Source organism: Dermacentor variabilis, chromosome 2, assembly GCF_050947875.1.
Source record: "Dermacentor variabilis isolate Ectoservices chromosome 2, ASM5094787v1, whole genome shotgun sequence".
Taxonomy (NCBI): domain Eukaryota; kingdom Metazoa; phylum Arthropoda; class Arachnida; order Ixodida; family Ixodidae; genus Dermacentor; species Dermacentor variabilis.
Window position 1 is genome coordinate 271,366,484 of NC_134569.1, and position 12,376 is coordinate 271,378,859.

Sequence of the window (12,376 nt, forward strand, 5' to 3'; positions counted from 1 at the left end):
GGATACCTAGATGGTGAACAGGGTCTAGCATCTTTAGCGCACTTGGAGCGGCAGAATGATAGATCACGGCACCATAATCTAATCGTGAACGAATCAGGCTTTTATAGAGATTAATTAAGCACTTCCTGTCACTACCCCACGAAGTATGGGATAGAAGTTTTATTAGGTTCATTGTTTTCAGACATTTTTCTTTAAGATGTTTAATGTGGGGGACGAAAGTGAGTCTGTAGTCTAGTATAACACCTAGAAATTTGTGCTCTTTGTTTACGGGTATTTGTTGTCCACATAGTTCCAAGCAAGGATCTGGGATCATTCCTCTCTTTCTTGTAAAAAGAACGCAAGAGCTTTTGTTAGGATTGATCTTAAATCCATTCTTGTCTGCCCACATTGAGACTTTGTTCAGGCCATGCTGTACCTGTCTCTCGCAGACTGCGAGGTTACAAGATTTGAAAGCTATTTGTATGTCGTCCATGTAGACAGAATAAAAGATTGCCGATGGTAATGAAGCGCAAAGCGTGTTCATCTTCACGATGAAGAGTGTGCAGCTGAGCACGCCTCCTTAGGGTACACCCGTTTCTTGCATAAAAGGACGTGAAAGTACATTGCCGACTTTTACCCAGAAAGTACGACTGGACAGATAGCTTTGTATTAGGTTAAGCATATTACCATGGATGCCCATTTCTAACAAGTCTCTTAGGATTCCGTAACGCCACGCTGTATCATACGCCTTTTCCATATCGAGAAATATCGATAGGAAGAACTGTTTATGTATAAATGCGTCCCGGATATTTCCTTCAACATGTACGAGATGATCGGTTGTGGAGCGCCCTTCTCGGAAGCCGCACTGATAAGGATCAAGCATTTTGCTCTGTTCAAGGAAATGAATGAGTCGCCGATTTATCATTTTTTCAAACACCTTAAAAATGCAACTTGTGAGGGCTACCGGGTGGTAACTTGTCACTGAGGAAGGGTCTTTGCCTTGTTTCAAAACAGGGACCACAATGGCTTCCTTCCATGCGGTGGGAAGGTACCCTGCATCCCAGATGGTGTTGAAAAGTGTGAGTAGTATAATTTGTGTATCATTGTGTAAGTTTTTGAGCATTTCATACATGATTCTATCAGATCCTGGTGCGGAGCTGTTGCATGCGCTCAGGGCAGCTCTCAATTCGGCAATACTAAAGGGACGGTTGTAAGGCTCATTCTCTCGAATTTTTCTTGTTAATGGCTTACGTTCTTCTATTTGTTTGTATTTTAGAAAGGATTGCGAATAATTTGTTGGACTTGACACGCTCTCAAAATACTCCCCAAGTGAGTCTGCCTGGTCTTTCAGTGTATCGCCCTATGTGTTTACCAGAGGGAGTGAATATGGTTTGGCGCTTTCTAATCCTATTCACCCTGTTCCAGGCTTTGGCCTAATCTCTAAACGAGTTAATACTCGATAAAAACTTGTGCCAACTTTCTCTTCTGGCCTGTCGGCGGGTTCTCCTACCTTGGGACTTTACTTTTTTAAAGTTGACAAGATTTTCTGCAGTGGGCGAAGCGCATAGCAACCCCCACGCCTTGTTCTGATTCTTACGGGTGATCCTACATTCGCTGTTCCACCACGGTACATGTCGTTTGCATGCCAGACCACTCACTTCGGATATGCATTTTGATGCGGCACCTATTATGAAGGCTGTGAAGTACTCCACAGCAGCATCGATTTCTAAAGAAGACATGTCATCCCGTGATATACTAGTTAAGTTTCGGAATTTCTCCCAGTCTGCTGTGTCAATCTTCCACCTAGGAGCCTGTGGTGGATATTCGTTTTCTGCAAGTGTTCTTAATAGTATGGGGAAGTGGTCGCTTCCGTAAGGATTGTTCATAACTTCCCATTCGAGTTCAGGCAGTATGGACGCGGAAACTATGCTCAGATCAATTGAAGAAAACGTATTGTTTGCAAGACAGTAATAAGTGGCTTCCTTCTTATTCAGAAGGCACGCACCAGAAGAGAAAAGGAACTGTTCAACAAGACGACCTCGCGCATCTATACGAGAGTCGCCCCACAGGTAACTGTGCGCATTGAAGTCGCCAAGAACAACGTAAGGTTCAGGCAATTCGTCTATAAAGGATTGGAATTCATGTTTCGTTAATTTGTAGTGTGGGGGTATGTAAAGAGAGCTAATGGTGGCGAGTTTGTTTAGGAGAACAGCTCGAACCGCCCCTGCTTCAAGGGGTGTTTGTAGCTGTAAACACTGAAAGGAAATACTTTTATGAATAAAAATGGCAACACCGCCTGATGATACAACAGCATCATCGCGATCTTTGCGGAACTTGACATAAGGTTGGACAAAGTTTGTGTGTTGTGGTTTTAAATGTGTTTCCTGTAGACACAGCACTTTTGGATTGTGTTTTTGGATAAGCTCTTGCACGTCATCAAGGTTCCTAAGAAGACCTCTGACGTTCCATTGAATAATTTGTGTATCCATTTTGAAAGTAAAAAAGTGCTGTGTGTATGGAAACGGAGGTGATGCCTTAGGTTACAGAGCTCTTTCGAGGCCCTGTAACGGGGGTTCTGCCCTTTCTGGAGCGTTCGAGGGAGCCTCGCTGCTCCTTAGGCGCTTGGTGCGCCTTGAGGATAGGTGTAGTGTCCATTGCCTCTTGCGAGGCGCCGGACACGTGCTTTTGCGAGCGAGAAGTTACAAGGGAGAGTCCTGCCTTGGAGGGCAACACCCCTGCGCCCACCAGCCTGGAGGTCGATGGGGCACCCTGCGGGATTTGGCTGCGCCGGCTGTTGCCAGCGCTGGAATGGGCCGGGGAGGTAGGGGCAGCCTCGGCTGCGCCCACCTTCGGGGTCGATGGTCCCCCTTGCTGTGTTGACAGAGCAGCACTAGCTGCAACCGCCGCGGGGACACATGGCATAACTGCCGACTCACTGCCTGTGGGTCGGACAGCCGCCGGAGGCCATTGTGACGCTGCCCCCTTACGCGCCACATCGGCAAAGCTGCTCTTAGACAGGTATGACACCCGCCTACGTGCCTCCTTGAAAGATATGTTTTCTTTGACTTTGATTGTCACAATCTCTTTTTCTCTTTTCCAGGATGGGCAGGCGTGCGAATATGCGGCATGCTCGCCATCACAGTTGACACAATGTGGAGTGTTCTGGCACGTTTCGGAGGAATGTTCATTGTCACTGCACTTGGCACAAGTCAGCCGGCTTCGGCAGTTCTGTGAACTGTGGCCAAAACGTTGGCACTTAAAGCATCTGAGAGGATTGGGAACGTATGGCCGAACACGAAGTTTGATATAACTAGCCTCGATGGACTCGGGAAGGACACTCGAGCCGAAAGTGAGTATCAGGTGTTTCGTCTTGATCTCTTTTCCATCTCCCCTCATCTTAATTCGTTTAACAGTGATAACATTCTGGTCACTGAAGCCCTCCAAGAGTTCAGCCTCAGTGAGCTCCATCAAGTCATCGTCAGAGACAACACCACGGGTGGTGTTCATCGTGCGGTGTGGGGTTATAATTATTTGGGTTTCCCCAAATGACACTAGTGTTGACAATTTTTCATATTGTTTTTGATCGCGGAGCTCCAAGAGGAGATCACCGCTTGACATCCTCGATGCCTTATATCCAGGACCAAAGGCTTCAGTCAACAACTTCGAAACAAGGAAGGGTGAGATAGTTCTTACTGGTTTATCTGGTTTTGCAGAGTGGATGACATGGAAACGCAGGAAGGATTTTTTTTGGCGGCCAAAAAAATTGGAAGACTTCATCGGTGCGCCCTCTTTTCTGAGGGCGATCAGGTAGTGGAGGGAAAGAAGTAGCCATGAGTGGACGTGTAGTTTTCGGCAGCAACGCCAGCCACCCACAATGGAGTCCAACAAGGGGACGCTGCAGGGCCTGAAAAACAGGGCCTGCAAGCGCCAGCTGTACGTTGTCACTATAACCCAATATGACATAACCAAGGTTGGCTACTCACACAAGGTTAACCCTTGCTGCCAGGAAGGTCGGAAGTAATAAAGAAATGAGAAGTAGACAGGAAAGGTGGAAAGTAAGGAAAAGCCGAAGGTTGTAGGGAGAGAGAGACAGGAAAAGGCAACTACCGATTTCCCCCGGGTGGGTCAGTCCGGGGGTGCCGTCTACGTGAAGCCGAGGCCAAAGAGGTGTGTTACCGCCGCCGGGAGGCCGTAAAGGTCCAAACACCCGGCATTGGCTCAACCCCCAGGATCCCGTTTTCCCCGGACACGGCTAAGCCGCGCACGCCTACGCGCGGGAGGGTCCAACCCTCGTGTGCTCGGGTACGTGGTGTCGCAACACACCAAACGCCTGCTGACGCAGATGCCCCTGCGGGGAGCATTAATGAGAGGGTAGCAGTAGTCGTCAAACTTAATACAGTGAACTCTCACTAGAGTGAACTTCAAGGGACCAAAGGAAATAGTTCACTTAACTGAAAGTTCACTAAACTAAATATTCACAAGACCAACGTAAGACATGGCATAGAGAGTCAAAAGTTTGAAGTGCAGTTCATGGAGCAAAAGACATGGCATCCATAGTGTTAAAAATGTGTGAAATGGAATTTGTACATATCAACAAGTAAAAGGTTCATAATAGTAATAATGCTGCCTTTCTCACTTAGAAAAAAATCTGTAATCTTCTTCTGCACTTGTACTTTTAAAGCACAGGAAGTAACAAAACTGTCTAAAGAGTCAATGTTTTTGTACCCTTCTTCTGGCACAGCTTGCTGTTGAGACACAAAGTCTATCAACGTTCCAATGTACCCTACAACCTCAGCTAGAATTATAGGGCTTGAAACTGGCTCCACAGTTGCCTCTTAGTCGCACTCTTTTTCTTCAGGACGAACACTGAAAACAATCTCCAGATTCTCCAGAAAATCACACACCACGTGGTTTGTGGTGTGACAGATTGCCGCTTTGCTCTGGCAGCGTTGTAAGCGCCAGCGATGTTACTTTGTTCATGGCCTCCGAGATTACATGCTTGCTCGTTTTGTGCGGGCAATCTCGGAGGCCATGCCTCGTTGCCGTTCGTTTTCCGCGCCGCCGCTTTGCCTCAGGGGCGTTGTAGTGCCAGCGACGTTACATTGCCGCTGGAGCGGCAGTTTGATGACAGCGGACGTCGGTTGCGCCTGCAGTGCAGGGCGCAAAACTTCGTTGAACTGAAATATTGACTGTTCCGAAATTCGTTCAAGTGAAACATTTTTGCATAGAATCTATAAGACAACTGCCGGAGATATTTAAAAAGTTCGTTATTCTGAAATATTCGATAAACCGGCGTTCGTACAACTGAGAGTTTACTGTAAGAGGTATACACTAAAGGTAGTACAAGCCTACGCTCCAACATCCAGTCACGACGAGTAGGAAGTAGATCAGTTTTATGAAGATGTTGAATTAGCGATGAGAAAAGTGCAAACTCGGTATACAGTAGTAATGGGTGACTTCAATGCAAAAGTGAGAAAAAATCAGGCAGGTGAACAGGCAATTGGCAACTGCGGTGTCGATTCTAGAAACGTTAGAGGAGAGATGCTGGTAGAATTCGCACAAAGGAGTAAGCTGAGAATAATGAATGCCTTTTTCAGGAACCGTAGCAACAGAAAGTGGACCTGGAAAAGCTCCAATGGTGAAACAAGCAATGAAACTGATTTCATGCTTTCTGCCAATCCCAGCATTGTGCAGGATGTAGAAGTGACAGGCAGGGTAAAGGTGCAGTGATCATAGGTTAGTGAGGGCTAGGATTCACCTCAATTTGAAGAGAGAAAGAGTAAAATTGGTCAAGAAAAAACAGGTCAACTTAGAGGAAATAAGGATAAAATCAGACAAATTTAGGCTGGTACTTGCAAACAAATTTGCAGCCTTAGAACAGAGAGATGACGATGATGACATAGAGGTAATGAATGAAACCGTAACGAGGCTGGCTTCAGAGGCAGCAACTGAAGTGGAAGGCAAGGCACTAAGGCAACAAGTAGGCAAGCTCTCCCAAGTGACAAAGGACCTAATAAAGGAATGACAAAAAATGAAAGTGTGCAACTCAAGAGATAAGACAGAATTCGCGGAACTGTCAAAACTGATCAACAAGGCGAAAAAAAGTTATATTCGAAATTATAACATGAGAAAGACTGTGGAAGCCATAAAGAATGGACGCAGCCTGAAATCAGTGAGAAGTAAACTTGGCATAGGACAAACCAAGATGTATGCACTGAAAGATAAGCAGGGTAATATCATCAGCAATCTCAAAGGTATAATAAATGCAGCGGATGAATTCTATACTGACCTGTACAGTACCCAGAGGACTCTGGAGAACTCCATTCGAAACGATAATGAACAGGATACAGAAATTCCTCTTATAACTAGAGATGAGGTCAAGAAGGGCCTTGCAGGACATGAAACCGGGAAAAGTGGCAGGAGAAGATGGAATAACAGGCGATTTAGTCAAAGATGGAGGAGACATAATGCTTGAAAAACTGGCGGCTCTATACGAAATGTCTATCAACTGCAAGTGTTCCAGAAAACTGTAAGAATGCAAACATTATACTAATTAGATACATATTATACTAATACATTAAAGAACTGAAAAATTATAAACCTATTAGCTTACTCCCGGTATTACATAAAATATTTAACAAAATAATCTCCAGTAGGATAAGGGCAACACTAGACTTTAGTCACCCAAGGGAATAGGCGGGCTTCAGGAAGGGATAGTCTACAATGGATCACATCCATGTCATTAATCAGGTTATCGAGAAATCCGCAAAGTACAATAAGCCTCTATATATGGCTTTCATAGATTACGAATAAAGCATTTGATTCAGTAGAGATACCAGCAGTCATAGACGCATTGCGTAATCAAGGAGTACAAACCGCTTATGTAAATATCCTGGAAAATATCTAAGGAAATTCCACAGCTACCTTAATTCTACACAACAAAAGCAGGAAGATACCTATAAAGAAAGGGGTGAGACAGGGAGCCACAATCTCTCGAACGGTATTCACTGCGTGCCTTGAAGAAGTATGATCTGAAGTGAAGGCGCTAAAACAACGGTGGACGAAGAAGGAACACACACAAAGGGCGAATGAAGGAATGGAAGAAATATTTGAGCTATTACATTGGGAAGCCTTAGCAGTAAGGATCAATGGCAAATATATCAGCGACCTTCGCTTTGCCAATGACATTGTTCTATTCAGCAACACTTCAGACAAGTAACAACAAATGATGGAGGACCTCAACAGGGAGAGTGTAAGATTGGGGCGTAAAATTAATATGCAGAAGACAAAGATAATGATAAATACCCAGGCAAGGGAATAAGAGGTCAAGATCGCAAGTCAGCCTCTAGAGTCTGCGAAGGACTATGTTTACCTAGGTCAACTAATCACAGGAAACCATGACCATGAAAAGGGAATTAACAGAAGAATAAAAATGGGCTGGATCGCGTATGACAGACATCGTGAGCTCCTTACTGGAAGCTTACCGTTATCATTGAAAAGGAAGATATACAATCAGTGCATTTTACCAGTGTTGACATATGGGGCAGATACATTGTTATAAGTATTTGTTAAATAGCAACCGATTCATTTTAAGCTTGGAAAACGAGTAGTAAATGTTCTATGTACATGTAAACCAGTGCAAAAGCCTTTGTAATGAAGCTAAAGGGCAGACAATGGGGCAGCATTGTAGAAGGCATGGGGTTATTTTTTTCTCGTGATCCGGCATGTGCTGTAGCACATGAGCGCTCTACTGAACCAGTGATAAAAATACAAAAGGCTTTATTTATACTGAGAATTACGTGTTTCAGAAGCACAATTTTTTTAAGCGGGACTATTTAGTCGCGGAGGCAATTGGTTGTCACGCTTTGGTCATCTGGGCGGGGCCTCCCCTTTTTTCTAAAGTTGCACCAGACTATAGTCTACATGGCATTGCTAATGCGTAAGCATTATTTGGCGAGTACCCAAGCCCCATCACGCGAAAAGTGTAATGCCTTGTATCTGGATGAAAATGGGTAATTTGGAAACTTAGGACATTTAATCGTTATAATAGTGTCAATGTAGATGACTGGTAGCTTTATAAGTGATAAGGAACAATTTAACCACGCCCACACACACACACAAAAATAGAGAATACCCGTAGAGATACATAGGGCTCCTAGAAAACGGATGGGGAAGCTTATAGTAGGGGTGGGCCAACTTGACATTTGGGAGTGGGGCAACTTAAATTTGGAAGTGGAGCAAGTTGAAATCTGGGGGTGGGCCAACTTAAATTTGGGGATAAGCCAAGTTGAAATCTAGGGAGGGCCAACTTGAAATCTAGGGAGGGCCAACTTGAAATCTGGACGTGTTTCAACTTAAATTTGGGCATGGGCCAATTGAAATTTTGGGATGGGCCAACGTGAAATTTGGTGGTGGGCCAACTGAAATCTACAAGTATGCTTACGCATACTTATACAACTGCAGTAGAGTTCCTGCATTATTTTTCAGTTCTTTAATTTGCTCTGAATTGGGCTGCCATGCATGCATGAGTGGATGACGGTTGTCATTTGGTTTTCTCATGGATACAGGCAATGTGCCAGGGGTGTCCACATGATTGCGCACACTTGCTCGAAAAAATTGCACAACCATCCTATTCCATTTATAGAGACCACAGCACAGAAGTTACTTTCACATTGAGAAGGTAAACACATGGACGGAAGTTGCACTCGTGACTAATTCATTTTAAGAAGGCACGCTAAATATAATACCTGCGGTGCACATGCAAGCACAGGCAAGAATAAAAACATACAAACACATAGGGATGCTCCACAAGCAATAGTACAACAGATCCATAAAGTAAAGCATCTTATGTGGCTGAAAAAAATGCCTGGAGTATACAATTCGTCTCAAAGCTCCTTTTACGTCAGTGTACCCCGTTCATATGGCTTTAAGAAGAAACCAGCCCTCTCATAAATGTTACCTTCAGCATTCTCGATGCTGTTATCGCCATCTGGGGTGCACAACTAGCCTAAAACCATGCGCCTCCATTGAATACTACGGCCTGTCTGCGGAAGCCAAGAAAAAAAGAGCGTGCCATGTGCAGCGCATGCAGATGTCCAGCGAGGAGAATCGAGGAGGAAAGCGCCGCGGGGAGGGCAGTGTCGCTACTTCCACATTATCAAGGGGCTTTAGGTGGCAGAAGTAATTAGCGCCATCCAGAAAGCTGGCAGGAAAGCAAACCGACTCCCTTCCTGCTCCTCCTCGCAACCACACTCCTCTCACCCTCAACTCCCTCTTCGACAGTCTCCAATGCATGCACGCCTTGATTCCGACGCCGCCAGCCCGGCACCTGCTCAGCCTGCTCCTTTATTTATTTTAGTTATTTATTTGGTATACCTACATTGCCTGCACAGCATTATCATAGGGGGGTTAAAATACAGGTGGTCACAATGGAAACATATTCAGCAACATCAAAAGAACACATCAGTAAATACAAAATTGTTTAAGCACTGAAATTCACAAAAGCGGAAGACAAACTAGCAAAGTACCAAACAAAGTAAGTAACAAAGTAACTAACAAAAGAAAAGTAGCGTATTCAAGGAATATGGCTCTCAATAGCATTTTCAATACTAGACGCTGCCCTCACTTCATTAGGGAGCTCACTCCTATCGTTAATCGTGTTAGGAAAAAAAGACTACTTAAAGACATTGGAACGGCACTGATAAGCTCCAATTTTGTTAGCGTGGTCTTTTCTAGATGAAACGTAATGCAGCTCCTTGATGAACAGTGCTTTATTGATACCAGTTTTACTTTTATATATATTGCAAAGGACTTTCAATCTTAGGATTTTCCTGCACGAAGAAAGAGTTTTCCAACCCAACCCTACCCGTATTCCAGATCCTCCAATAGTAAAATTATAATTTCCTGTTACGAAGCGTGCTGCTTGCTTCTGGACGCGTTCTATTTTGTCTGTGAGGTTTTTGTGCATGGATCCCAGGTAATGCATGCATATTTTAGAATAGGCCTGACATTTGTTAAAGACAAGGTTGCCTTCAGTGATGAAGGAGAATGCTTAAAATTTTGTCAGAAAAAGTGAAAAAGATGGTCATTTGCGCTAATTGAGTTAACATGATTAGACCAGTTAAGCGTTTCAGAAAACGTAACTCCGAGGTACTTAACATCCTTAGTGGTACTGAGTACAATATTATTTACGCAATAGGAACTGGGGAATTTTTTCATTTTTTTTTGTAAACTGCACATGGTAGCATTTACCGGTATTCAGAGTAATCTGCCACCGGTTGCACCAGATAGACACTTTTTCAAGGTCGTTCTGTCAGACAGACATATTGGCATGGCATGTCACTGTACAATACATGACACAGTCGTCGGCATACAGTCTAATGGTTGATTTAAGGACTACTAAATCCTTAATATAAACAAGGAACAAAAGTGGCCCAAGCACAGAGCCCTGAGGCACTCCCAGATAGCACGTGCATGGGGTCGATGTCACCCCATTAAGAACAACTCGCTGTTTGCGCAGGTGTAAATAATCCTTTATCCAGCCGAGAATATATTCAGGAATGCCCAGGAATGATAATTTTAAGCAAAGCAGATTGTGCGGGACGACATTAAATGCTTTCCACAGATCAAGGTACAGTGCATCTATTTGTTCACGATGGTCCAGGCCGAGTGCAATGTTGTGAGTTAATTCGGTTAGTTGTGTTATGCACGAAAAACCAGAGCGGAACCCATGCTCAGCCGAGGTGAAAAAGTGATTTGCTTGAAAATGCTTCATCAGATTAGAGTACAGGACTTGTTCGAGCATCTTACAGCAAACGGAAGTTAAAGACACCGGCCTGTAATTGCCTACGTGTGTACGATCACCCTCTTTAAATATCGAAGTCACATTGGCTATCTTCCAATCTTCGGGCAGCTTTTGATTATCTAGTGGCTTGTTGAAGAATATCACTAAGAAAGGCGCTGTCATTCTATTGAAGTTTTGTTTTGTGCCATTATCAGGAAGCAAGCATTGGCTGGCGTGGGCAGTTTTGTGGTCCTTTCTCGTTGTGTGCTTGCACGTCACAATATTTCACCACTTGCACCGTTCATGCATTGTGCTATGGTGCATGAATACTTCAAAAACAAGTCCTTCTTTTAATTCAAACAAATTCTCGGGCCTCTTTGAGTTCAAATTATCGAGATTCGACTGTACATTGATTGGATCCAATCAATTTACAATCTCCAATGAGCAGCCGATTCACTGCTAACTTTTGTATGCGCTTTATGGCAAAATAAACCGCTTACTTATAATACTCCCATGCCATGTCATTGGTTATAACAATTAAATTTGGCTACACTGGGTGTGTGCACCAAAAGAAAAAAGAAAACAAAATTCTTGAAAACAAAAATTGTGAGCACATGCCTATGTGCCCCACACTCGCCTTTGTGCCATGCACACCACATGTAACACCTTCATTGGTTCACCTTACACTTCGCCTATCCCCACATTGATACACGACTCATGTTGTGTATTGTCAACTTCCTCCGCCCGCACTGCTTTGCCGCAGTTCATCTTTGGCGGCACATAGATGCCACCACAGCGGCATGGGAACACTGCAGTAAGTGGTTTATTTTAAAATCGAACACATACAAAGGCTCGTGGTGCAAATAATGCCAAAAGTGGGTTCGATTGTACTATTTTCTGTTTAATTAAAATGTTTGGGTGTTTGTCCCATCTGCTTTCATCATGCAACCCAGTTATACCAACTATGGGTTATAAGAATGGGATTGTTTTGGTACTTGAATAAATAGATGGGTTTGACTGTATAATGTTGCTCCCAAATGTCATCCCGATTTAGCCACATTAATATGTCAAGTTGTCCTGATTTTTATCACTGGTTGGAATGCAAACAAATTAATTAGTCATGAATGATGAATGGAAAAGCACTTGACTGCTCCAAAGTATTGCTGCAACTTAGCCACCATGAGGAAAAAAGGTGTTTTTTGTAGGTTCCGCTAGATTCTTTTTCTGAAGGAAATACTGCACTCGATAGTTTATGTAAGAAAAAAGCACAATAAATGCACTTTTTACGCATTAAAGTTTTATTAATAAGATATATGTAATAAAAAAGATATATACTGCCAGAATCAAGATTGTGGGATAAAACTGAACAAAGATTGTGAAGACATGCTTGTACCTACTAAGAAAAGAATGCAGCAAAAGTACTGGTATACAAAATGTATTGCCATCAATCCCTGTAAATCTTCCTTGTTGTCTGCTGTAAATACAATGTCATATCTTCGAAAAATCAAAGTTTTTCTGTGAACAGGTATTCTATTCCAAAAATTTAAGTGCAAGCAGTCAGTTTGGCGTGCCGGGCTGTGGTCGCTGATCTTACAGGCTGGCTTGCTTTGTTGT

The 12,376-nt window shown here is 43.6% G+C and overlaps 2 protein-coding genes across 12 annotated transcripts in view; one reads left to right on the top strand and one right to left on the bottom strand.

Annotated features, from left to right (window-relative positions):
- Positions 1-12,376, bottom strand: part of gwl (serine/threonine-protein kinase greatwall) — a 619,920-nt gene that overhangs the window by 102,359 nt on the left and 505,185 nt on the right. The window lies entirely within an intron of this gene.
- The window catches only part of LOC142573305 (uncharacterized), a 140,530-nt gene that overhangs the window by 24,152 nt on the left and 104,002 nt on the right, over positions 1-12,376 (top strand). For 2 of the 3 annotated variants that reach the window (XR_012826299.1, XR_012826298.1), the window contains exons 1-2: positions 2,658-2,997; positions 3,080-3,328. Coding sequence is in view for 1 of the 3 variants with exons in the window: in XM_075682972.1 (XP_075539087.1) it covers positions 994-1,058 (65 nt within the window). In the remaining 2 variants the exon portion in view is untranslated. Of the gene's footprint in view, positions 1-993; positions 1,059-2,657; positions 2,998-3,079; positions 3,329-12,376 lie in introns of those variants that run through there. The other variant, XM_075682972.1, reaches the window with a different exon arrangement.